At 43.4% G+C, this 27,768-nt stretch overlaps 1 protein-coding gene across 1 annotated transcript; it reads right to left on the bottom strand.

Moving 5' to 3' along the window:
* Positions 1 to 38: 38 nt before the first annotated feature.
* Positions 39 to 27,024, bottom strand: RHAG (Rh associated glycoprotein). The gene is made up of 10 exons (XM_073335739.1): positions 26,839 to 27,024; positions 16,451 to 16,634; positions 15,318 to 15,468; positions 13,939 to 14,086; positions 12,974 to 13,137; positions 10,545 to 10,682; positions 9,871 to 9,992; positions 5,890 to 5,972; positions 4,181 to 4,254; positions 39 to 1,904 (listed from the first exon to the last, which is right to left on the bottom strand). Exons 1-10 carry the CDS (start codon positions 26,981 to 26,983, stop codon positions 1,827 to 1,829), a joined length of 1,287 nt encoding a protein of 428 aa, XP_073191840.1. The 5' UTR covers positions 26,984 to 27,024; the 3' UTR covers positions 39 to 1,826.
* Positions 27,025 to 27,768: the final 744 nt, after the last annotated feature.

Below are 27,768 nucleotides of genomic sequence, written 5' to 3'. Positions count from 1 at the left end.
CTAGATCTTACACCAAAGACAATGCCTGTAGCCAATCCTGTAATAAACGATCTAAAGTTTTATTAACTAGGAAAAAGAAATAAGAGCATTATTTACAGGTTAAAGCCAGTAAACACATACAAGCAAATGAGTTACCATCTAGATCCTAAGAGTGACAGAGTTGCAGTGATCTGTCAATTCAAAGTGTCTTTCAGGGTGGATCCAGGAGTATCCACAGTATGCATCCGATGAAGTGAGCTGTAGCTCACGAAAGCTTATGCTCAAATAAATTGGTTAGTCTCTAAGGTGCCACAAGTACTCCTTTTCTTTTTGCAAATACAGACTAACACGGCTGTTACTCTGAAACCTGAGATAAGCCCTGGGGATCTCCAGCTTCAGTTTGGTTTCTCTGGCCTGTGAGATTTCAAACGGCAAAACAGAGGAAAAATCTTCATGTCCAGTACTTTTATTTCCCTCTTCCAGCATTCAAAGGGATGGGACCAGTCCTTCTGCATGTACTTCTCCATGGGTGGATGGGGCATTTAACAAAGCTATTACCTTATAATGTCCCATTTAAATTTTGATAGCTCTCCTGGATGGGCTGGGGGAGGAGGAGAAATTCCCTTGCATGGGCTGACAAATTCAGAGCAAACATTTTCAAAGATACAAAGCAAAACTTGTATATTTTCTTATAGCATGGAATATAGACATTACAAGTGAGATTAAGGCATGCAGCAACTTAAAAGCATTTCATAGAGTCTAAACACTAAAAATATTCTTATATGACTACTACCTATTTTGAACAAAACTAACATACAGGTGAAATGATCTGGTCTCCAGCTATGAGTTTGTCCGTTCTTAGCTAATGCCTGAAGTCTTGGAAAGAGCTGGCACCTGCTCTGCCAGCATCACAACCTGATTATTGTACTGCTGCCTGGGATATCTCACTGTTACCCATTTTTCATACTTAGAATTAGCTATAAATACCCAATACTTAGATTCCTGTCACTTATCCAGTTTTTAATCCATGACAGGATTCATCTCTTGACCCAGAGTGAGGTAAGGAAGGTTTCATAGAATCATAGGACTGGTAGGGACCTCAAGAGGTCATCTAGTCCAGTCCCCTGCACCCATGGCAGGACTAAGTATTATCTAGACCATCCCCAACGGGTGTTTGTCTAACCTGCTCTTAAAAATCTCCAATGATGGAGATTCCACAACCTCCCCAGGCAATTTATTCCAGGGCTTAACCACCCTGACAGATAGGAAGCTTTTCCTAATGTCCAACCTAAACCTCCTTGCTGCAATTTAAGGACATTGTAGTGAAAAACCTTTTGGAAATCTAAATAACCTACAGGAACTGATTCCCCTTCAGCCTCTAATTGATTATACCTAGTAGGTTAAAGGGTATGTTTTAAAGTCTTTTGTGACTCAGCATGTTCAATGTGTAAAAGGAAACATTCCTAAATCTTGCAGTCAAATATGGTACCAGGGTGAAGGGCACATTAGAAACACATAGATAGGAAATCTGTATGTTAAAACAACCTCAGTGATGATGGATGGTTAAAATACAAGGAATACTGCACATCAGTTAGCATCTTTCAGTTTAGATAAACAAATGTATGTCAAGGATCCTCAAATGTGTTTGCATTGTGTGTATCACATTTGTCAGTGATGACATATTCTAAATAAAGTTTGTTTGGGTTTTAAAAGGAATACAGCTATCTACACCTGCCTTTACATATTGAAAACAATGAGTGGTATGGATGATATTTAGATGTTGTCTCTTTGAATGAGAAACTGGAAACAGCACTGCTAGGACAGGAATTAATGATGGAGAATTCATCCTACATATTGATGTTGACTGTTCTGTGATCCCCATAGTCACCGAACTGGCCAGCAGGTCGTGTCTCTTCTGCTGGAACCTAGCATGAAAACCAGACAAGAGGTTAATGCCACATCATGACATTTGGCGATTCTTTCTTCTTATATCAATTGTCAAACATGCACAGTCTACTAAGGACTGCTGTGCTACCCAGAGTGATCACAGTTTGCGACGTTGCATCAGGCATCATGTACTGAAGTTCCCAGATCTGGCTCATGCATTTCATTATTAACAAGATGACCTAGCCTGCCATGTATGCCTGTACTAAAATCAGCAATTCTGAGTTATTTAATGTCTTTTTAAACTGGAACTGACTCAAAGCCATGCCTAAGGAAGTATTTTATAACATGTGCTATAACCATCTATATAGCGTAAAGACTCCATCTGTGATTTTCAAAAAAGCCTAATGGAGATTGGTGCCTAATTCCCATTGAACTTCAACAGGATTGGGTGTCAAACTCCTTTAAGATCCTATAAAAACACCAGGCTCTATTAGCATCATAGGCTAATTAGTGTCATGGTCTTACACAAGTAGATCCATTGACTCTAATGGGACTCTGGGGTGGTGAGGTGAGCAGGCCCGTATTTATTGTTAAAATACCGCTGAGTTTCTTTGTGAATCTTTCATCAACACTTCAAAACTTTTCCACTCCCTCTAACTGTTGGTGTTGTTAAATATTTATATTATGGACACACGTTTCTGGAACTTCTGCAATCTAAGTTGCATGACTTCCCCAAGATCAGACAGAATCAGTTGCAGAGCTTTCAACAGGACTGTCTGGACACTCACTCCAGATGCTATCCTTTTTGATCACAGCTGCCCCTTAGGCAGTAAGCTTCCCTGGGCCATTGGATCAACCAAGTTGCATTTCTAACACTGGAGTGGTTTATATTTCCCAGCGCATTACTACATTCTCCTCCTCTCACCAAGTAAAGAGCCATGATTCACATACAGTACAAACAGTTTAGGCCTGGTCTTAAAAGACAGACTGACCTAGCTACATCACTCAGGGGTGTAAAAAATTCACCCCCTGCATGTTGTAGTTAAGCCAGTGTAGCCCACGATATAGACATGGGTAGACTGATGGAAAAATTCTTCTGTCAACCTAGCCACTGCCATTCGGGGAGGTGGAGATGGGAAAACCCTGCCCGCTGATCTAAGAAATATCTACTTTGAGGTGCTACAGTGGCAGAGTTGCAGCAGGGGAGCTGTGCTGCTCTAGCGCCCATCGTGTAGACGTGCCTTTACTTCCCACAGAACTTACCTCACTTCCTTCCTCTGACATTGCACTTTATGGGCTCACACTAGCACACAACGTTCAGGTATTTCTCTCTTCTTCCAGCACATTTTTCATCTGCGTTTGCTGGTGCTCCCCTATCCCCACAATATAACTTACTGGAGACTTTAGCTCTGACAAACGCTCATGACCAGAGCACGACAGGCTGAGGACAATGCCAGCTTCTAAGGGGCCAGAAGCTTCCTGATGCCTAACCCCTTCTCTCTGAAAGCCAACTGTAGTCTTTGGTGTACTCTTGACTTTGAAGAGCATGGTGGCTTTTGTTGTTTGTGAGATTACAGTGCCAAGAGGCCTTAACTGAGATCAAGGCCCCATCGTGCAAGGCGCTGTACAAACCCATAGTAAGAGTCTGTCCTTGCCCTGAAGCACCTACCATCGAAATAGACCAGACAGAAAAAGTAAGTGACTTTCACATTATCCTCATTTTACAGAGGGGGAACTGGGGTCTATAGGCAGTTAATGACTTCCCCGGCATTACAAAGGTAGAGCCAGGAAGTGAACTGAGATCCGATGAGTCCTAGCAGAGTGCCTTTACTATGAGGCCTTCCTTGCACCTACACTGCAAAGCATGAGATTTTCATTCTGGCTCCCCTCTCCCCCGCAGCCCTGTCACCAAGGTTTCTCTTTATCATGTGAAAAAAAAAAAGAGTTTGTTTTTTAAAACCATGAGCAATAACCATCTCCTGATGTGCAATGACAGTGGATTTCAAGAGCTGTTTTCTCTGCAGCCTGCTTATAGAGGGCCCATCTCTCTATTCCTCCTCCATGCACTTTCCCAGCTGCAGCACCAAAAGTCTTGCGATTTTGGAGGCAGGCCTGAGAAATCCTAAACCTGAGATTAGGCAGGATTTTTGAAGCCTGGCTCCCATGTGTAAGTGACTCCCCAGTTTAACAAAGATTCAATGAGTCCTCCCTCTCCTACTAGGAAAACAGAATTGCCTTGTATTGTAATCTTCTAATAAAAGGCAACGAAAGCTGCATTTCCTGACGGTCTGATTACTCTGCGGTTATATCCTACCTCCCAGTAAACTGAGTCGTTGTAGCAGTTCTCATCAGGTGGTTGTCCCAAGAAAGGCAAATTTAGAACTAAACCTGAAGGAGAGAAAATACGGTGAACCACAATAGGCAAACCTGCCATAACAGATGCATAAGAGCTAGCCTTGGAGGGGGAATCATGGCCTTTGTCCTATGGCCCTATGTACCTCTCTGCTTTTGTGCTTCCTGAGAGGTACTGACTTCCCTTCAGAAGCACCCAGCACCAAGGATCAGCCCATACAATATCAAGCCACTCAATAGTCTAGGCAGTGCAGGTTAACACTTTCCATTATAAAACCCTATTTTCAGTTGCTTATAGCTTTTCCAAACATCAACTGTTGGGATTGAACTTTTCCACACTGAGGGTCTTCCTCCGGCTGAATCTTTTTTGGAAAGTATCAAGCTAAAAGGGCTCAGCCATTTCCGAGAATAAGGTTAGGGAAAAATAAATTTTTTCCCTCCCCTGCACGTTAAAAAATTCTTACAGCTGTTTCATTGAGAAGTTCTCACCCTCCATGTTTCAGGGCTTGACATTTGGCTTGCGGTTGCCCTGGTGTTAGGGATGTGCCTTTGGCTGTGCTTGTGAAAAATCGGCTTTTGGTTTTTTTAAAATTTGGTCAAATTCTAAGCCTTTGGGGAAAAAAATCAGTTTGCACATGTTCAGCAGAGGCTGGCAGTTAACTTCTCTGAAGAGTTCATATTTACTGAGCACGGTCCATCCCCATACAGTTCCTACCTGAGACTCAGGAATTCTAGGTTCAATTCCAGCTTCTGGGGAGAAGTGTTCACTAGTAACTACAGATCCTTCCGCCCCAGCCCTCCACCAGCCTGTCCTTGTCCATCTCTGCTTCTATTCCCCCTTATCACCCACCCCAGCTCCTGTCCTGACCCTCCCACTACTTCTCATACTTCCCACCCCATTGCAGGTGGAATGGGAAGTGTACTTCATTGATTAAGTCTATAAGTATAATTAATTAATTCTGCCATTTCCTAACTTCTGAGTGCTTCACTTTGTAACCTTAACCTTTTTTTTTTACAGCACAGGGTTTTGTTTTTGTTTTTAAAATAATATATACATAATAATATATACTGCCTGATTCTTGGATTCCCATGCAGGATTTCTTAAAAGTGTTGATGGTTTGGAGGGGATATGTTAAGTGTCTCCTATTGAGCACCCACAAATATACTGGAAAACAAACCAGAAGCTTTTATTACCATTCTACAATCAGATCCTTATGCCAACACAGATTCTCTGTGAGTGTCCAGCTACATGGTCAGACATTCCAAGGCTAAAACTATTTACCTAACCTATCTGATTTACACCCACTGACATATGGATAGATAGCTATTAAATTATTCACTGTTCCAAACTTTTATTTTACGGAAGTTTCCTTAATTATGGATAAAAAAATAACCCAACTGCTAAGTGACATATATCAAGGTCAACAGCTTCAATAAAACAAGAAGATTCCCAATGTAATCCTTGTTTCAAAATTCTTTATTCAAGGTTTAACAGTGGGCGAGGCTGTGCAGGAAGTCAGACTAGATAATCATAGTGGTCCGTTCTGGCCTTTAAATCTATCAATCTGTTTTTTGGTTGATATTGTTTGCACCACAAAGTGCTACCCAAGGATGTCTCTATAGTTTGCATCTTACTGACCTGCATTTGGGTGCTGTTTGCATCTTACTAACCTGCAAATGCTCCTCCTACCAGAGCTATCCCAATGGTACAACCCAGGGCAGCAGCCTGCATGGGAGCAGAAGGAGAAGTCTCCCTGAAAATGAGAAAAAGGCAAATGACAAAAGATTAAACTACCACCGAGTTTCCAGAGCTGGTATTCTGCTAGCTTATATGCATGTTTAATATCATCCCCCACTGGATGGGTGGAATTTTTAGGGAAGGTCATCTGCAGGAGATCTGTGCTTTCGTCACAAAAACTGAACCCATGTAAAATTTACTTCACTTCGGGTTTTGTTTCAAACTCAGAGCACGGCACAGACTAGTTGAGAGGTTTACTGAAGTTCCTCCATGCAAAAAGAGCAACCCTGTATTTTCATGTAAAGTTTCCATGAGAGAAAAAGGGAGCACAGTGTACAGTGCTGTCAAGTATTGTGATTTTATTGCAGTAGTAGGTTTTTTCAATTCAGGCCGCAGATCCTAGATTCAGGTGAATTCGTGAGAACCTCTTCTGTCATTAGAAAACAAAACTAAGGGCTTGTCTACACTTACGGGGGATCGACATGTGGTGATCGATGCACTGACAGTCGATTTAGCGGGTCTAATGAAGACCCACTAAATCGACAGCAGATTGCACTCCCGCCGACTCCTGTACTTCACCTGAATGAGAAGCACAAGGGGAATTGACAGGAGAGCATCTCCCATTGACATAGTGTAGTGTGGACCCCGCGGTTAGTAGATCTAAGTATGTCGACTTCAGCTACGTTGTTCATGAAGTTGTGTAACTTTGATTGATCTCCCCCCATAGTGTAAACAAGGCCTAAGGTTCTAGCTCTTGTGGGTGCAAAGAAAAGAATGAAAATGTGACCTAAGTGCACCCTAAAGGTTCAGAAACCAGAAGACAAATAAAAAGAAGGCCTTTTCCACAGTTTTTTAAAAATCTCACTATTTTAAAGCCAATCTCATGATTTGTGAGCATTCAGGATAAAACACAAAATAGCTGCCAGTGACTGCAGAGAGGAAAGCTTCTAGAGGTTTAAAGGTGTAGTATACAGAAAATCATATCAGTTACATAGCTCAACACACCACGCATTCAAGCAAGCCTAGGGCCCTTTTATGGTTCTGACATGTACCAGGGGGTTGACAGATTTACTTTGAATTGTTAGGTATGTTTGGCTTTGCAGGTGTGATTCCATTGAAAATGCCTAAGATATGACTGCAGAGGAAGAAGTGGCTTGTAGGACCCATTGGATTTTGCACAGCTCTGTGGTGTGCTAGTGAGGCTGTTCTTTTAGGTCACTGGCAGTGGCCTTCAGTTCTAGTGTCAAAGACCATGAATCTTATACCAGGTGTGTCATGTATGTGATTAGCTGTGATATCTTTATGTAGAGAAGCTGCTAATTTGAGAAAGAACTCAAATGTGAAATTGTGGAACTATTAACTATGGTTTGTAACCTGTCCTTTAAATCAGCTTCTGTACCCAATGACTGGGAGATAGCTAATGTAACGCCAATATTTAAAAGGGCTCTAGAGGTGATCCCAGCAATTACAGACCAGTAAGTCTAACGTCAGTACCGGGCAAATTAGTTGAAACAATAGTAAAGAATAAAATTTTCAGACACATAGAAGAACATAAATTGTTGGGCAAAAGTCAACATGGTTTCTGTAAAGGGAAATCATGTCTCACTAATAGATTAGAGTTCTCTGAAGGGGTCAACAAACATGTGGACAAGGGGATCCAGTGGACATAGTGTACTTAGATTTCAAGAAAGCCTTTGACAAGGTCCCTCACCAAAGGCTATTACATAAATTAAGTTGTCATGGGATAAGAGGGAAGATTCTTTCATGGATTGAGAACTGGTTAAAAGACAGGGAACAAAGGGTAGGAATAAATAGTAAATTTTCAGAATGGAGAGGGGTAACTAGTGGTGTTCCCCAAGGGTCAGTCCTAGGACCAATCCTATTCAACCTATTCATAAATGATCTGGAGAAAGGGGTAAACAGTGAGGTGGCAAAGTTGGCAGATGATACTAAACTGTTCAAAATAGTTAAGACCAAAGCAGACTGTGAAGAACTTCAAAAAGATCTTACAAAACTAAGTGACTGGGCAAGAAAATGGCAAATGAAATTTAATGTGGATAAATGTAAAGTAATGCACATTGGAAAAAATAATGCCAACGATACATACAATGTGATGGGGGCTAATTTAGCTACAACTAATCAGGAAAGAGATCTTGCAGTCATCATGGATAGTTCTCTGAAGACGTCCACACAGTGTGCAGCGGCAGTCAAAAAAGCAAATGGGATGTTAGGAATCATTAAAAAAGGGATAGAGAGTAAGACGGAGAATATCTTATTGCCCTTATGTAAATCCATGGTATGCCCACATCTTCAATACTGCATACAGATGTGGTCTCCTCATCTCAAAAAAGATATACTGGCATTAGAAAAGGTTCAGAGAAGGGCAACTAAAATGATTAGGGGTTTGGAATGGGTGCCCTATGAGGAGAGATTAAAGAGGCTAGGACTTTTCAGCTTGGAAAAGAGGAGACTAAGGGGGGATATGATAGAGGTCTATAAAATCAGGAGTGGTGTGGAGAAAGTGAATAAGGAAAAGTTATTTACTTGTTCCCATAATAGAAGAACTAGGGGCCACCAAATGAAATTAATGGGCAGCAGGTTTAAAACAAATAAAAGGAAGTTCTTCTTCACACAGTGCACAGTCAACCTGTGGAACTCCTTGCCTGAGGAGGCTGTGAAGGCTAGGACTATAACGGAGTTTAAAAGAGAACTGGATAAATTCATGGAGGTTAAGTCCATTAATAGTTATTAGCCAGGATGGGTAAGGAATGGTGTCCCTAGCCTCTGTTTGTCAGAGGGTGGAGATGGATGGCAGGAGAGAGATCACTTGATCATTACCTGTTAGGTTCACTTCCTCTGGGGCACTTGGCATTGGCCACTGTCGGGAGACAGGATACTAGGCTGGATGGACCTTTGGTCTGACCCAGTATGGCCATTCTTATGTTCTTAATTTTGGACAAATTTGGGTATGGAAAAAATGTATTTACATTTGGGCACCCCCATAAGAATCACGTTTTAACCGCAAAATAGAGGCAGTATTTAAAAAAGTATGAAATCAAACCAGAGGGGCATCTTCTGAAAAGAAATAGTGTTTAGGGTGACCAGGTGTCCTGATTTTATAGGGACAGTCCTGACATTTGGGGCTTTTTCTTATATAGGCACCTATTACCCCCACCCCGTTCCGATTTATCACACTTGCTATCTGGTCACCCTATCAGTGTTCATGCTCCTTTCGTGTTCTCCTGTGCAAATTCTCTAACAAATGGGTTTTCTGGCAGGAATGTTCCTTGAAACAGAATTTTTTAAGTGATTGTTCAAAATAGTGACCAAAAATGTGCTTCATATTTTCAATCCAAAGGATTTGCACTAGAAACCTGATTCAAAGAGGCAAATAGATAACCCAGGATCACTGTCAATGAATGGACATGCACCTAAGAGGCAGAGGGAAGGCTGTGAATGCACATTTCCTGACTTTTTAGTACTTAACTTATGACCTTAAGTTTACAACAGGACAGTGCCTGATTCTCCTCTCATTTACACCAGGGTAAATCAGCAGTAACTGCATGGAAGTCTATGGAGTTAACTGGATGTAAAAAAGGTGTAAGTGAAGGGAATACCAGGCCCACAGGTTTTATATTTAATATAAATGGTATGAAATTTATTATATACAATTCTTATGAAGGGCTACATGAGAGGATTCAGTTTAGTCAGTCTGATCTCCACAGTAAAGTGGTGAAGGGGAATAAAGGCATTCTTGGGAATTGCCTTGGTTCATAGTTGAGTAATTCTAGATCCAATACTGCAACAAGGGATGCCATATAAAACATGTAAAGAAAACAAAGTAGAACGCAACTTCACTGAAGACGCCTCACTTCCACCTTTCCTTTCTTTCTTTCTTTCTTTCTTTCACTCACCCCAATTTGACGTGTGCCATAGCTGCAATGATGCTTGCAAGACCTCCCAGTAATCCAGGTAAACCATGTAAATTATGGACTCCACACGTGTCATGAATTTTCAGTTTAGAAAAAAAGAATGGCTAAAAGGAGAGAGAAATATACTTTCATGTCAGGGTATAGTCTACAGGTTTCACTGACCAGTTTTGCTAGGCAAATTAACTGGGGGAGAACACACAGTACTAAAATATGTTTCCAGGACTGTCCCTAGAGGGGTTCGAGGACCAGGACGGAAGTGATGATACTTCCGGGCCAGAAGTGAAATCACTTCTGGGACCAACCTTGCTGGGGGCAGATAGGGGAGGCGGCACCGCTGGGCTCCATGGGGTTGGGACCACACCATCTGCGCTCTCCCTCAGGTGGAAGGGGCGGGGATACGGTAGCCTCCCCCAACCAGCCGTTCGCCCACTGCCCATGCAGCACCAGCCTATTGCATTGGCCTGCATGGCCCCCCAAAGTGCAGGGCCCCAAGCGGTCTCCCCAGTTCGCCATCCCCTAGGGATGGCTCTGTATGTTTCATATGTCTAGTAAATCAGGAGTACCTCCAGTGAAATCAATGAAATTACAGTGCCGTGAAGCCAGCGTAAGAGAGATCAGAATCAGGTCCTGCATATTCTACGTTATTTTATACTTACAGTCAAGAACTTGAACCCGATGACAGAGATGAGACCAGCAATACTACCAATTAACATAGCACCAAGTGGGTAGATGCTCATGTCGGCACAGGAACCCACTGCTACTCCTCCTGCTAGGGTGGCATTTTGAATGTGAACCTGTGCAGGACATAAAACCCTGAAGAGTAAGATGACAGCTGGGAATGGAGGCCAGGTTTGTATGTGAATGACTAACAGCACAAGCCTCCTCTGTCTTCACACACGATATTTACATTGTAAAGTATTTATCAGTGAAACTTAAAAGTGCATCTCCAATACAGTGATGTCAGACTGAGGCAGTCAAGGAATGAATTAAGACCAGCAGAGGCCTGGTTTTGATTCTACAGCACAATCACTGCCCTGTAGGGTCCCCCTCTGTATACATATGTAGATTCATGGATGCACACTAAATCCATCTACTGGCATTAAGGGTAGGCTACATGGATAGTTAATTTGGCTGCTTAGTTTTCAAAGGCATTTCCTGTGCAGATTCCCAACCCAGCCAGCAGGCAGGACAGCTTTGAGGCAGGTCGTACTCTGATACCCTTTAAAGACATCCTCCCACTACAGGGAGCAGCAACAGTAGTTGGGAGACTAGCCAGGATCTGACTGTCCCGTTCCCATCTGTTAGGACATTGTAGGGGAGAAGAACATCCATTCCTCCAAGGTCAGCCCCACCAAAGCTACAAGGACAGCAGCAGGGACCACAACTCCTCATTCCAGTGTGGATCGAACCTGGCCACTCCCTCACCCCAGTGGTCAGCTTCAGGGAGGTGGGAGGAGGAGCCTTGCCCCCTTGAGCACCCTTTCCTCCCTCAGTAGCACTGGCCTAGGGCACTAGAGTGCCTAACATCAGCCAACTGAGGGGTTTTTTTGCTCTGGAAAGAGGCCAATTCAAACTATCACTTGAGGGAACACTTGAATAGGGTGGTGCAGAGCGGGCCTACGCCACAAATGGCCTCCCTGCCTCCGGGGCTGCTGTTGCTGGTGGTGGTATGTACCCCTAGAGGGCATGAGGAGGGACTGTCTTTGTTACTGACCCCAGTGTGGTCCTTGCTTTTCCCTCCCAGATGGCCCACCCCTGTAGCCAACCCCAGTTGGACCAACAGTTGGGTTTTAACCCTGGGTCTTCAGTACTACAGCTTGAGTCAATGGACTAACTCCTCTAGCAGGGAGCTGTAGCAGACACATAAATATCTATGGATCACAGCCACTAGAGTGGGAGGGGAAACATGCACAGAGCAGTGTGGGTTACACACAGTGATGAGCTCCCAAAATCTTAGCAACCGGTTCCCTCCTCACCCCACAAGGGGGTCATTGCCCACCCCCGCCCCCCGGGACTCCTGCCTCATCCAACCCACTCCCCTGGCTGCCCCAGAACCGGGCAGGAGGGTCTCGTGGGCCACCATAGTGGGTGCCCACCTCACCCCTAAGAGCCAGAGGGACCTGCAGGGGGGCAAGGTGGGGAGTCCCGGCAGTGCTTACCTGGGGCAGCTCCCAGGAAGCATCCGGCAGGTCCCTCTGGCTCCTAGGGGCAGGGGAGCTTAGCTACGGGGGAAGCAGGAGGAGCAGCCGCTCCCCCCACTGATCACATCAAAAGGCACTGACTCCGTGGGTGCTCTGGGGCTGGAGCACCCACTGGGAAAATTTGGTGGAATCAGCTGTTCGGCAGGAAGCCTGGGAGGGCTGAGAAGCAGGCGGTGGCTTCCCGCTCAGGCCGAGGGTGGCGGAGGTGAGCTGGGACGGGGAGCAGTTCCCCTGCGTGACCCCCCCCCGGATTACCTGCTGCAGCATGGGTGGCCCTCCTCACGCCCCCCCCACGTCTCCCGCCCCAGCTCACCTCCGCCTCCCTGGGCCTGAGCGGGAAGCCGCAGCCTGCTTCTCAGCCTGCCCCGGCTTCCTGCATGGGCGGGAGGCAGAGAAGCAGAGCGGGGCGGCGCGTTCAGGGGAGGAGGTGGAGCGGAGTTGAGCTGGGGCTGCGGGTGGGGTGGGGAGCTGCTAGTGGGTGCTCTGCACCCACCAAATTTTCACCTTGGGTGCTCCAGGGCTGCAGTCGGCACCTAAGGCACCACTTTTGGTCCGTTAAATTTAGAAGCCGGTTTAGAACCGGTTGTCCCTCGCAGAACAACCGGTTCTAAAAGGGCTTCTAAATTTAACAACCAGTTCTAGCAAACCGGTGTGAACTGGCTCCAGCTCACCACTGGTTACACACACACACCTACACACACTCTACAAAACAACCCTAAATTTTTTTGAACCATAAACCAGGGTTCTAATTTAGTCTGAGTTTGGAGCAAAGGCTCCAGCTAGCTCTTATATTTTCTGAACCAGCCCATTCATTGACAGTCCTCTGTCATTGTCACTCTGCGCTAGATTTAATGACAGACATGGGATTTTGACGTAACTCTTACCATATCCAACTTGCCTCTGTGTTCGACCAGGCTTGAGAGGGCAAAGGCTGTGAGTGTGCATGCAGCCATGGAAAAGTAAGTGTTAATGATCGTTCTCTGCTGGAGATCAGCGTGCGCCATGGCAGAGTTAAAACTGGGCCAAAACAGCCAGAGGAAAAGGGTACCTGCATGAATGCAAAAAAACATTAAATCTCAGGAGGGTTTTCAATGTTAGATACTACATTTAGCAGAACGAGCTCGCCAAGAGCAGGAGAATGGGGAAGAGCAATAAGAAAGGATTAGATGATTGGAAAAATGATGGACTATTACCCAGAAGCTTTTGACACTAGAGATGAAAGAGAAGACAAAAGAAACCCCCAGCCCATGTGAGCTCCATTACCTTCCTGTGAAGTGGACAGGAATTCAGGATGCTCAGGTGCTAGTTCTTCCAAAGACTCACTGTGATTCTGCAATGCTCAGTCACCCTGAACAGGATGTTACTCCCAAAGTAACTTCTAGGGAAACCCGCAGAGCAAGACTCCTCAACATGAATAAAGGTGGCAGAATCTGGCCTGTAACCTCTTTCTGTCTCAGTTTCTCTAGCTGTAAAATGAGCATAATACTAGTACTTACCTACTTAGCAGGATGTTAACTCATTAATTAGAGCTGGTTGATAGTTTTCCATTGAAACCTTTTTTTGGGGGGGAGGGGGGAGACACAGAAAATTGACTTTTTCCCCCTAAAGTAAATTTTTTGCAAAAAATGAACCATCACTGAAATTTTCTGTTTTTTTTTTTTCAATGAAAAACCAAAACATTTTAGGTTGCATTGAAAACACATTTGCAGCAGAAGAAAAGCAGCATGCTGCAAGGAGGAAACAACAAATCTCTAATATAGCAACATTAGTATTTACAATGGATCAGATGCAGGAAGGAACAGCTGACCCATGCTCTCCATTCTTTTGACAGTACTCCTCTCTGACTCACCAATCATGGCAAACATGTCCGAGTGGTAGACTGACTCTTCATTTTTATGTCCCTCTTTCAGACCAGGACGATACAAGATTCGCGCTGCAGATAATCCAAAGTAGGCTCCAAAAGCATGGATAGTCATCGATGCTCCAGTATCAGTGGCCTGCAACAGGGAAAAAATTTGAATCCTAAAACTGGCACCATCCGTACTGGGAACAGGGAGGGAGTAGGATTCTAATAAAGGAGGAATTTGGATGGGTCTGGTTGTGCACCTTCCATGGTGGAGACCAGAGTTAGAAGTTCAGGCTACTACAGAATGACACAAGTAAAGATTAAAATTGGATCAGTAACTCTTACCCACCACTTAAACAAGGCACCTTTCTAGTGACCATCTTTAACAATGCTTCACGGTTCAGTTGTTTAACAGAGACTGATCCAAACATAAACTCTGGCTCCCAGTATCCCTAAAGCTTGGGAGGGGTAACACAATCCCAGACCCAAATTTCAAGTGGCTCCTCATTTACTAGTGAGTGAATCAAAACTCCAGATCAGAACACCCTCAGATTTTTCCAGGTTAGAAATCTGGGTTTGGATTGGAGTTCTGTGGCTCAAATGCATCCCTAGTTTATTCTAAATTACCTTATATATTGTAAACAGTGAGAATTATCTGCCAACTGTTAGCCAGGCAGTACAATGTTCTAGAGGAGATGCCGGGCAGATATATACAGACATGGGAGATACAAGAGGAAAAACAGTTTAGCGTCAGGGATGGATGACTCAAAGATTTCTTGTCTTGGGAGCAAAGTAAGGTCTGAACTAAAGACAATGAAAAGAAGTCAGGACATCTCCGGAGATCCAGATGAGCAAGTTTCATACTGGGCATGAGACTCTCTCTCAAAAAGTCGATGGTGCCATTATTTTCAAAACAGTTCTCTGGGCTCTCTGATGCAGAAAACCAGAATCATGCCTTTAGACCTAGAAGACAGCTGCTCTTCATTGTTCTTTCAAAGCCATTTGTCAATCATATACAAGATACTACTATCACCTTTTACCCAAAGGAGGGACGTCAGGAGAGGACTTTGAAGCATTCAGCAGTCACAAGTTATGCTGTAGCCAGGAGTCAGCAAAGAGAAAGATAGAGGAATTGGCAAGTGAGTTGAGGAACACAAAGTTGTGTCACACACACTGAAGCAGTATCTGAGTTTGAAGCTAAGCAATGAGATATCCGGAGAGGAGATGACAGGTGGAGACGTGAAGAAGAAGAAGGAGGGAGATTTGATTCACCCTATGACAGAGGAAATGAAAGGGAAATAGAATTCTCCACACACACAGATTTGCTATAACTAATGGAGATATTAGGAGCTTTTCCTTCTCAGTAAATGTATGTTTCCTACCCCTAGTACTTTCACAACAAGATGTTCGTTGCATGAAAAGATTGTGATCTCCAGAATGGTCATGATCAGCATCTGGACTGGACTTGTTTTCCCCAGGACAGCTCCAAACGAAATCAAGACGGTTGCTGTACTGAAGTCTGCATTTATCATACTGTATTTAAGAACATAAATAGAAACAAAAAACAGTTTAATATGACGAGAAATTAAATGGATCCCAAACTCGTATCAACACAATCCATAGAACACTCGAAGAGTGAGATATCAGATCTGCTAATTGTACATAAAAAACTCTTAGGCTGTTTCAAAGTATGGGGCCCTGTGCTGTGGGACAAATAGTGGGTCCCAAGGAAGGTTACATACATGCACAGACTGCATTCTTGCCAAGCAGGATGAAATCAAAGAAAAAGTCAGATGAAACAAGGCAATTGAGAACACACAAGAAAATTGTTATTATCTGATTTTATTAGTATTGCTGATGTTTCAAAAGGCAACTGTAAGATGAGTAACTCCCTTGTTCTGGGTAAGATTCTCCTCTTGGTTACATGGTGTAGCTCAGCTCTGAAATTCTACTCCCCCATATGTGCCTTCCTCCCATTATCATCAGAGATAGCTTTGCCTGGGTAGTGTTGGAAGGAGGTTAGTGATAACTGGTTACTGGAATGGAATAAAGGTATGTTGACTAGAGCTGGGTGAACAACTGATTTTGGGTTTGGCCAGGACAAAACTCAGAAAGCATATTTGGCTCCAAAAATATTTGGAATTTGTCAGCAAATCGGAAAAGGCAAATTTCAGAAAAGTGTCTTCCTTGTAACCATTGGTCTGATGGTTGGGGCACTTGTCTGGGATGTGGAAGACAGAGGTTTGAATCCCAGCTCTGGATCAGGGACTTGAACACAAATCTCCTCCCTTCCTCAGTGAGTATCCTAACACCAGGCTTTGGGCTATTCCGGGGTGGGTAACATTCAGTGTCTCTTCTTAAGACTGCTCCACACACACACACACACACACACACACACACACACACACACACACACACACACACACACACACACACACCCCCCATTGTAGTCAGGGAATGTTTGGTGATAAATTAACTGGGAACACCATTGGGCCTGAGAGAGAGTTACACTTACCTTTTGATGCCAATATTAATTTTTTGTGCCTCCATGTGCCAAAATCCTTGCATCAGGGTACCCCATTGAAGACCAAGCGCAGCAATGAGCATGTTGATTCCGACACTGCTGAATCCATATTTCTTCAGGAAGGTCATCAAGAAACCAAACCCAACAAATATCATCACGTGGACATCCTGAAAGACTGAAAGGACCATGGGCCCATAAAGAGGGAGGAGGTATTTGGGGGAAAGGATAGGCAAGTCTTTTACTACCTAGCTGTTTGGCAGACAACTACACCACAATCAGTGCTGACAGCCAAGATATAAATAGCAAGAATGTTTGGGTGGCTTCTGTCTGAAAGATGGGGAGATCTTTGTACTACAGTTAATGAAAATGTTATTTTAAAAATGTTATTAAAAATTGCAACCTAAATTCATTATATTAATGTGGACATTTACCAATTAACAAACAAATTCCCCTCCCCCCCCAAAAAAACCCCCCTTCACTTTTCTACAGTGCCTTACATACCTCTCAAGGAGAGCTCTGTGCCCAAAAGATCTGGATCCATTTATGAATATGAACAACTTATGTTTCAATCTGAGTTGGACTTCCTAGTCAGAAAATTGCTAGGGAATAACTTATTCATTCAGTCTCCCCAACACTCGTCACATACAGGTGTCCAGCAAAAACAGGGACAGTGGACATTGTAAACGGAATACTTGGCTTGAAGATCCATTCTCCACGAGTATTATTTGCATACTTTCTATTAGAACTATCATCAAGACTGTATTACCACCTTGTGCCACAAGAGAGTGCAAAGTACATTCACTGAAATCTAAAGTCAAAGCCATTATATGGTGAAAAGCCTGCTTAGTGCCTGCAGATAAATGCGTCAACTTTACATTGGCGAACAATGAAAATCAAACAATATTTATAAAAAACTTAGATGAGGTCCCTAATCAAAGTGTTCTATTTATTTTATATATACTGGCATATTATGGTCCTGATCCTGCATGGAATGCACACAGGCAGACCACCAGCACCTCCATGGAGCCCCATTGAAGTCAATGGGGCACAAGTGTTGACCTGCACTCTTCTCACCACAGGATGGGGGTCTATATGCAGATTATATGCAGAGCCTTATCTTCAGACTGGACATTCTCAGATTTTTTTATCATATAGGATCCTCTCCTGACATCAATATGGGATCTCCCGCTCCCGCACCCCAGAACTGTTCCCCAAACCTCTCTGACAATCATGGTTGTGGTTACTATTTATTTTTAAGGGTTACACAATAATCTTAGATTTTCCACTTTGGGTTGTGATGTTGATTTACAGATGAATTTTTGACTGTGATTTAAAAAAACCTCTGAAACCTGTTCAAAAAACAAACAAACAAAAAAATGCTCATCTTGATTTGCTCACAAAAACATTTTCCTTCCTTATAAGAAGGCAAGTTGAAATGACCCTAGAGGGTATGACTGTGTATAGTATAAAGCATGTATAAAATTCACTATCACTGAATCATACTGTTATCTCAATGGAATATATTTATCCATTCTGTGTTTCACAGAACATCTGGAAATAAAGAACAGGTTCTCTGGGCATTCTCTCTGCTTGATAGGGTGGCTGAAGTGATGGTCTTGGATAGTATGAAAGAAGATCAAATACAGTTTCACACATAAAATGTCTCACCAAACTGAAATGGCAGAATTAACAAATACACATGGAACACAATGGAAAACACACAAACCCTAGAGAATGCTTTTCCTCTGAGGACTAGTGAGAAGTTGTTATTCTCTAAGCTGGCTGGCAGATTTAACTACGTGACTCCTATATATTTCAGTGGAAGTTGTGAGGTTAAATCCCCTAGAACTCAGCTTTGAAAATCTTAACCACAGGATCCAAATGCTTTACTTCATATGGAATAAGCACTTTTCTGTGGCCTCGGTGTGAATGAGCTGGTCATCAAGCCTATTTCTCCGGCTCATAATCCTTTTGAAGTCCCTCTCCCTTCAGCAGCACACTCTCAACCGCCTACAGGCAAAACATTAAGCTCATAAATTCATAGATTTTAAGGCCAGAATGGACCTTTATTATGATTACTGGTCTGACCTCCGCCCAACACAGGCCATAGAATTTCACCGAGTGCTTTCGCCAAACTATTCCAGTTGATTTCCATCTCCAGAACGTCCCATTACAAAGACAGAGCAGGCATCCTCCCTACTCTTTGCATATAGTTGGCTCTGCTTCTGCAGCTACAATTTCAGGCCCATTCTCCAGTGGAAACTTAGAATAGCTGAATAACAAGCCTAGAGGAACATTCCCCACTTGTTTATAGGAAATCTAGCAGCGGCCTCCAGATAGCCAGTATTAGTGTAAGCAGAGTCAGGATGAGCTCCACCCTGACATCTGGTGGTGAGGTGTGGCAAGTTGTGGAAAAGAACTTCAGGGGCTGATCTCATTTGCATAGGCACACCCACCCCACCTAGCATGAGCCCATAGCTGCCCAAATGGTCACTTTGGCTGCTGTGGGATCCCCAGTGTCTCTGTTATTGGGGCAGGAAGAATACATTGTTATTACCCTGATTATGGGAACTGTGCTTGGAACTGTACTGGGCCTTTTGTTATGATGGAGGGACTCGCCATCAACTAAGCAGCACTCGCTAGGCAAGGAATGTGGGTTCCAAAACTCTGTGAATTGAGAGAGGCTGGGGACAGGTATTTATACTTGGTGGCATGGGCCCCCTGGTGAGAGCCTTACATGCTAATTGCACTTCCTCCTCTCTCCACTGTGGAATATCAGAGCTAATGTTGATTCTATTAGGAGTCTAGTTACAGGCCGCTGAATTCACTTTGGGCTAATGGTGCACCAGCACTGAGGCTCCCCTACTACAAGCTGAAATCACAAAAGAGCTAAAAACTGACTAAGAGCTGAAATCACTGAGCGTTGTGTTACGTAGTGGGGGAGCCTGACGATATATGGTGGAGCAGTTTGTGGGACAGCTGGAGCGGCTTGTGGACCGGCTGGTGGAGTAGTTCATGGGACGGTGGGAGCTGCTTGTGGGACGCAGAGCAGTTTGTGGACTGGCTGGTGGAGCAAAGCGGAGCCCTATGGAGCTGTGGGGCAGTCAGCTTCAGATCATATAGGGTGCCCCTTACCGCTTCCCCTTCCCCCCCATTTCCACCCAGGTGGAGAGGTAAAACTCTGCAGATAAACTTTCAAACTCTGGGGCTGCCCTGACCAGGGACAGAGACTTTTGGACCATTGGACTTTTGGCACTTTGGGTGATTTGGGGTTGCTGGACTCAAGAACCCAAGGGAAAGGACACGCCCCAATTTGCTTGGGGTGGGTTTTTGCTCATGGGTTGTGTTATGAATCCTGTTGGTGGTGTTTCCCCAACATAATGCCACATTGTTTCTCTCTGTTATTAAAAGGCGTTTTTGCTACACTCAGACTCCGTGCTTGCGAGAGGAGAAGTCGTGCCTCTTGGAGGCGCCCAGTGGGGGTGGTATATATTTGTCCCAGGTCACTGGGTGGGGGCTTGAGCCGGTTTTGCAGTGTTATTGGAATGGAACCCCTAGATACTGAACCCGGCCCTTGTTGCTGCCAACTCTGATGGGCAGAAGGGTGACATTAGTAGTAAATTAAACACCTCACACAGCACCAGAGACATGCCTGATCTGATCTTAATCCCTAAGTTAAAATGACATTACTAGGATCTTTCAGAGCAAACTACCACGAGCAATAATTCTCCCCAGATTCAGGGGGTACAACAGCCCAGAAGGCCTCAGTCACAGATGGTCACTGACCTTTTCTTTTGAATGAAAGAGACAAAAGTAAGTTTATAGGTTCTGGATTCATGTCAGAATGATATGCCCAGATAATCAAATGAAGTGACAGTTCCTGTTTCCCCCTCATTTGGAGAAAAAGGGTAAAAATCAATAGGAAAAAAAGTTTATAGCTGCTCTACAGATATTACTAATTATTATTATTATATTTTATTATTGTCGATTCTCCACCCCTGCAACCAACAGCTTGTGGGATCAGGGCCTGAAATTGTAAGCATAAAACAATGCACAAAGTTTATTAAGTGTTATGACCCTTGCAAAGCCATTCCATGAAATCTGTACAGAGGATAAATCTGTAAAAGCTCGACAAAAACATCCATCGTGGCTTTTATAGAGAAACAGCTTATTTGCTCTGCTTCCCCAGAAATGAATGTGAAGCTTCTCTATAAGTATTCGAACATTTTGCGATGCAGGTCTCCATTTCTTTTGGTCAAACTCACCGAGGGCGTAACAAGATAGAGTAGACTTAACCCTTGGTGGAACTCCCTTGACTTCAGTAGAGTTACATCCCACATGAATTTGACACACTGAAGTGGAAAGTTGCATCACAACATGACTGAATGCTTATTTTTTCTACTCGCAGTCAACCTAGCCATGTACATCCCTTGAGAAACAGCAAGGGCAGTAATCATGTCCCTCACAGAAACAGCCCTGAACAACATTTTTTCCCCTCCTGGCGGAGGTTATGGTTTGTTCTATCAGACTGTTACTTGCTACTGTTTGTAGTTAGTTGCTTAATTCAGCACAGAAACAAAACAAAGAAGTCTGTTTAATCTAAACAATCAATTATATTGCCTATAGCATCCCAGTACACCATGTCTTGAGAAAAGGATACTGGGGGGGGGGAGGAGGGGACGGACCAGATAACAGTTTTCAAATATGTTAAGGGCTGTTATAAAGAGGATGGTGAACAATTGTTTTCCATGTCTACTGAAGGTAGGAGAAGAAGTAATGGGCTTAACCTGCAGAAAAGGAGATTTAGATTAGATATTAGGAAAAACCTTCCAACAATAAATTCTGGAATAGACTTCCAAGGGAGGTTGTGAAACTCCTATCATTGGAGGTTTTTAAGAACAGGTTGGACAAACCCCTGTCAGGGATGATCTAAGTTTACTTGGTCCTGCCTCAGCACAAGGGGCTGGACTTGATGACCTTGCAAGGTCCTTTCAGCCCTACATTTCTGTCTATGCTAGAAAAAGCACTGCGTTTTCTTGAGTGTTAATGAAAATGATGCTAAGCATGATCTAGGGCAGCGTTTCCCAAACTGTGTTCCGCGGAACACTGGTGTTCCGCACGATGTGAATAGGTGCTCTGTGAAAGAATTGTAATGAAAAAAAAGGGTCTTTAAATTGTTTTTTAATTTTAAATTTGGCATATTTGAAGCGTAGTTTACAACTCTTTTGAATTACTGTAATTTAACAGGTTTCAGAGGAACAGCCGTGTTAGTCTGTATTCGCAAAAAGAAAAGGAGTACTTGTGGCACCTTAGAGACTAACCAATTTATTTGAGCATGAGCTTTCGTGAGCTACTGTAGCTCACGAAAGCTCATGCTCAAATAAATTGGTTAGTCTCTAAGGTGCCACAAGTACTCCTTTTCTTTTTGTAATTTAACATAAAATTCTTTTTCCGGCATTATTCCTAATATTAAGCGAATTTGTGATAGAAAAATGCAGAAACACCAATCCCATTTAATCCAAATTTGTATTTCTGTTTATAAAAATAGATTTTCCAAGTAAAAATCTAATTTGTTTGGTGTTTGTGTATATGTAAAAACAGGTTTTTTTAAAGTAGAACACTGTTTTTAATTTTGACTCTTGCCCTTGATTTTTGTACTACTTTATACACGCTTTCCAGTTAGAAATTGTTAGTTCAAGTTATTTTAAATGTGTATTTTTGCTTTGTTTTATAAAATAAAATATATTTGAGCATAAATAATGCAATTTTTTATTTGAAAGCCAAACGACTACAAAATAATATCATAAGTGTTCCGTGGCCAAAAAAGTTTGGGAAACGCTGATCTAGGGAAACATTTTCATAAGAGCCCAAGTACCATTTTCAAAACTGTCTTAGGCTCCCTGGTGCCTAAAGTCACATTGCCTTTTGTTGAGGCTCCTAAGTCTCTTTTGAAAATGGGATGTAGCTGTTTTTGAAAAAATTCCCCCGAGCCCTTAGTGTGGACAGGCACAATTGTGTTTAAAAACATGTTAACTGGTTGGTGCTTATCCTAGGCCCTCCTAAAGGTTGACCATGACTAGCTGACATGTTTTAAGCATGTCTGGCCTTTTTTACACTAAGTTTAAAGCCGTATTTAAAATTTTGTCAATTCATAGATTTTAAGGCCAAAAGGAGCCAATATCATTGTCTAATCTGACCTCCTGCGTAGCATAGGCCAGAGAATCTCACCCAGAATCTGTCTCCAGCCCACAGCATCTTTCTGAGATACCTTGGAGAAAGACATCCTGTCTTGATTTGAAGATTCCAAGTGACGGTGATCCTACCACATCCTCGGGTAATTATTTCAGTGGTTAATTGCCCCCACTGTTAAAATGTATTCATTAAAACGTGTTAATGTTAAATAAGCACATTGACTACTAATTACATTAATCATTCAAAATTGTTAATTAAAATGTGTTTGAAACACTACCCATTTTCCTAGTGCAGACACGGCCATTGCAATGATTCGCAAGGTCTGTGAGATTCCGGGGCAGTCCCCACCTCAACACTGCCCTCCCTTGGTTCCTCCCCTTGGAGAGGTGTAAGAAACCCAGGGTCTGCATAATTTAAAACCAGATCGGGCTGGACCACTGTTTCATCAAGCCTCTGATAGGGGCCAACACCTCCCAAAAGTCAGTGGTGCTAAGCTGACCCACACCAGTCCATACTTCTGGACCATTTCTTTCATGTAGAACTTCATCTGGGGTATGTACAGGGCTCTGTACTGTTTTGGAGGGATACTAAAGGGCTTGGGAAATACAGAGCTTGTGAGCAGTATCTTGAGAAAGGCATGAGACAGGCAGGTGCTGTTCAAAGCCACCACACGCAACTCTGCCAGTGCAACCCAATGCTGATTTAGCAGTTCCACTGTTGAGTTGCTCTGCATGATTGTTGATCTCCGTGCAGGAAATGTGTCAGTCCCATAGGGATTCTCTGGGGTGTAAAATAAATAATAGTGACTTCAACTGAGACCAATGAGAGAACAGTGTTGCATAAATACTGGCATCAACACAGCCAAACAAATTTACACCTGCTGAGGATCTTCCCTAGAGCCTTTAAAGTAGAGTTAGGACCCTATACCAGTGGTTCTCAAACTAGGGGCGCTGCTTGTTCAGGGAAAGCCCCTGGCAGGCCGGGCCGGTTTGTTTACCTGCTGCATCCGCAGGTTCGGCCAATCACGGCTCCCACTGGCCGTGGTTCACCGCTCCAGACCAATGTTCTGGCCGCCCTTCCCGCAGCCCCCATTGGTCGGGCAGTGGAGCTGCGATTAACCGAACCTGTGGACGCGGCAGGTAAACAAACCGGCCCGGCCCTGAACAAGTGGCGCCCCTAGTTTGAGAACCACTGCCCTATACTCTGCTCAACAGCATATAGAGGCCATGAAGGTGCTGCAAATAACTGGGGGAAAATTCCCCTATGCGGGGAAGCTGTATGTAGTTCTGTGCTTCCCCAATTCCAGCCCCCAGCCAAAGGGGTTCTGCTAGGAGCTGTAGGAAGAGTTTCTATAGCACTTAGCACTATGGGGACTTACACTTCTTATCCTTGCTTTCAACACCCTACGTCATGGGGCCTCTGCCAATGTCATGGGCCTGCTCTGCTTTCATGTCCTTCCTCTGCTTCTACATCCTCTCCGTGTCATCTAGGATGCCAGACTTGATAGCCCCTTTGTCCCCTCCTCCTTCTCTGCAAGCTCTGACGCTTGGAACACCATCCCAAAATCAATTAGACAAGTCTGCATCATCACCTCATTCCAATCACTTCTGAAATTCCACTTCTGCGGCATCACTTGCAGAAACGAGCATGTCTGTACTTCAATGTATAAAACCAAAAGCAACAGGAAAAAGGAATGTTTGAGCCGAGCCAACCCAACCATACATGCTCCCTCAGTTTAGGTAATAAAGATGCATAATAACTTATTCTACCTCACATCCTCAGGCAGATCCAACGGGATTCCAGACAGGTGCAGCAGTTCACACTAGCAGATCTGATTAATATCTATATTAAACTAATCTAGAAGCCCTGAAGCATATCAAGGCCCCTTTGTGTTAGGTGCTGTACATATGTAGTGAGATTCTGCCCCTGCCCTGAAGAGTTTACAGTCTAAGTTTAAGGCCAGGTTCAACAAATACATTTAGCCAAAAAATATTGGTGGGGGAGGGAGAAGGGGCTAACTAATACTAACACAGCTCGTGTGTGAGCTCTGAGGCAGAAAATTATCTGCTTTGTGTTTTCTAGGTGCTACAAAAGTTGATGACACTAATGATTAATGAGGACAATAATGATACTCCCTACGGTTCTAGCTGAAGGTAGGTTATTACATTTTTCCAACTTGACACACTCCCTCTGAGTTTGCAGAGGTGCTCTTCTACTGCATTTTTCTCCTTCATAAGTAACAAGCTTCCTACAACCCAGGGCTTACAGGCTTTTCACACAATGCTCACTTGAAGTTCTGACCAATATAGTGTGCAAATCAGAAGCTACATTCCCTGGCCATTAGGCATATTGGAGAGGAAGCATGGAGTCAGGAGATCGGGGTTTTCACCCCAGCTCTGCAATTGCCTCGCTGTGTGACTTTGCATGAGTCACTTGCCCTCTCTCTGCTTCCACTTTTCTTTGTAAGGTGCTTTAGAGAGCCACAGAAGAAAGGAGCTAGGATAATGCTGAGTAGTCTTATAACTTGTAAGGAAAATCCATACAAGAGTTTTTACATAATATATTAAATCTGTGTGTACTATTACAATCCAATTATATAGTACAGTATATGAGCACACGTGTTACATGGTAGTATGTCTGATTCACCATGGCCTTGTACCTGTCATTTATACCTGTGCAAGGTAAGAGCTGAACAATATCAAATCAGAATGGTAACATTTAACCCGTGCTTTGCACGGGTATAAATGGCTACACAAAGAGCTGGGCAGTGGAGAATCAGGCCTAGGTTTGATCCTTGGCCCAAAGATCACTCTGGCAGTACAAAGGGACCATAAAGCTGCCTAGAATGGGTAGCTGGGGATTCCTGGCTCTACACTATCTCCTTCAGGCCTCCTTCTGTATGGCGCACGCCAGGGGCCTGCCAAGGAGAGGAAGTACGGCTGGCGCACTACTGAACTCTGGCAACCCCTGGTGGACATAACAGCATTTTTTGGATGAATTACCAGCCTATATAAAGTAGAGCAGCCTCAGAGCTGCCATAATTGACGGTAGGGTCCAAGCAAGGCTCTGGCAGCCCAGAGAATTGGGAGAGGACCCAGGTGGTATAACACCACCTTTTTCCACCCCTGGGTCCGGTACGGTTCAGGATTAGGTGCTTAGCTGCAGGTACTGAGATTTCAGGGGCCCCTTGAAGTCTATGGAAAGACTCTCAGACTTCAGTGCTCTTTGGATCAGGTCCCTGGTGCTTAGATATCAGTGATGGGTTCATTAAAAAACACTTGATATACATTTAGATAGGAGATGGGAGACTGAACTAGATGGGCCATTGCTCTGCTCTAGGATGGAAACTCCCGTATTTCTGTTTCAAGGAGAATACTCAGGGCAAAATTCTTCTCTCAATGTCTCTCCTGCATTGACTTCATTAGGGTTGCCCCAATGCAGCTGACTTTGACCCTCCAGGCTGGTCAATTCACATCTGAATAATGTACTGTTTTCCCGGCTCCCGCACAGGGAGAATGTACTATGTGAGCGTCATATTAGCGGCACATGACTAAGAAAGAGGAATCCATGAAAAGAGCCCATAGTTCTGCCCTGCCTGTAACAGTCACTGAAAGAGCACTTGAAACAATGCACCAAGAATGATGCCTTCTAACATTTACCACACTAAGGCCCTTTTAGTCGAAAATAAACAAAATGTTGAGATGGCAGTTTCAGAAAATAATATCTCAATTGATCTCAGCAAATCACACTATCCCCATTTATAAAGTGTCCTTGTGATTACTTCATTCCCAGGGATGGATCAGCTCTTCGTGAGAGGAGAAACAGAAGGCAACCAGCAATATTATTGTCCAGGCAAAAGAACCTCCCAAAACAGCTTCAAACTTTTACAGCGTAACAAACAAAAATGCATAAGGATCATATGTTATAACGTTCCCAAATACCACGATTCAGCAAGTGGGACCCTTTGAACTAGGGCTAGAATTCTGGTTAGTGGTAACTGCATACCCTGCCCAATCCCTGGTGCCGTTAGTTATAGAATAAACAGAACAGAAGGGTTGATAAGCAGCAATACAATTAATTTTAACATATGAGCCTGAATTCCTGCACAATGCTAGTGATCCCTCAAAGGTCTATTGCAACCTAAGCTTCTGCAAATCTTACCCTGCTATATAAACAATAATACTTACATGGATATAGAAATATATCCTTTGTGGTGGGCTGGGTGTTTTCATATCTTACAAATATCCCAAATAAAATGATAATTAACACCTCCAGAAAAATTGCCAGGATAGAGAATTTGAACCTCATGTTGGTAGCAAAGGCTGAAGGCATAGTGAGAGTGTGCAAGGCTGCAGGGGCTTGATAAAGAGAGAAGTTTGCTGTTTGCCTTCAATGGGGCTGGATGATACTGCCAAGAAGAGAGACTGGCCCAAGTGTCACACCCAGCAGGGGAGGGGAGTAATAGGGTTCAGTTAGTCGATTCCTATTCCACAGGCTGCTTCTGGGTATGAAATGTTATTTAATGCTAAAACAAGCCGGGTAACTTACATGTTTCATATAATTTATAGTGCAAAGTTTCTCCGCTAGTTCTTTTCTAGTAATAGATAATGTTGTCACTATGGTACTTTAAAAAAAAAAAAAAAGGGAAAACAGCAGTTTGGAAATCTGGTGCACATAGCTATCAACTCCAAAATGCAGTAGTACTTAGTCATTTCACCAAGATATAAATTGCTCTCATTAAAAAAGGTGGGAAAAAAAACCCTTTATCTGGTATGAAGTATGAGAAACCACTTAACCCTTAGCACTAGGACTAGCTTGGCACAGAGAATTGGTTTTACTAAGTCTAAGAAGCACCCCTTGGTTCTGTTTTACAATCTCTAAAACATACAAGAATTAAGTAGAAAATCTTTTGAATGAATAATTGTTTAAAGGGGAAGAGGTTAAATACCATATTTTTTTAAAAATCACCAATGTCTTTATTAGTTACAAATAAGGCTTAGATTACTAACCCCAAAAGATTTACATTTTACTATTTAGGTTAATTATGCTCTAGTTCAAGCAGGAATTATTTCGGGGATGTTCTGTGGTCTATGTTATTCAGGAGGTCAGACTAGATG

The sequence above is a fragment of the Lepidochelys kempii genome, chromosome 3 (genome assembly GCF_965140265.1).
Source record: "Lepidochelys kempii isolate rLepKem1 chromosome 3, rLepKem1.hap2, whole genome shotgun sequence".
In the NCBI taxonomy this organism is placed as follows: Eukaryota; Metazoa; Chordata; order Testudines; family Cheloniidae; genus Lepidochelys; species Lepidochelys kempii.
The sequence above is the reverse complement of the archived record's forward strand: the minus strand, read 5'-3'. Positions and strand labels throughout refer to the sequence as shown.

What these genes read in the sequence shown, in the direction of transcription:
- RHAG (XM_073335739.1), bottom strand. Translation starts at nt 26,983, where the DNA reads ATGCCTTCAGCCTTTGCTACCAACATGAGGTTCAAATTCTCTATCCTG. An exon ending in GGATATATTTCTATATCCAT is followed by an intron (nt 16,635 to 26,838) that starts GTAAGTATTATT and finishes TGGTCCTTTCAG; the next exon opens with TCTTTCAGGATGTCCACGTG. An exon ending in TCGGGTTCAAGTTCTTGACT is followed by an intron (nt 9,993 to 10,544) that starts GTAAGTATAAAA and finishes CTCTCCTTTTAG; the next exon opens with CCATTCTTTTTTTCTAAACT.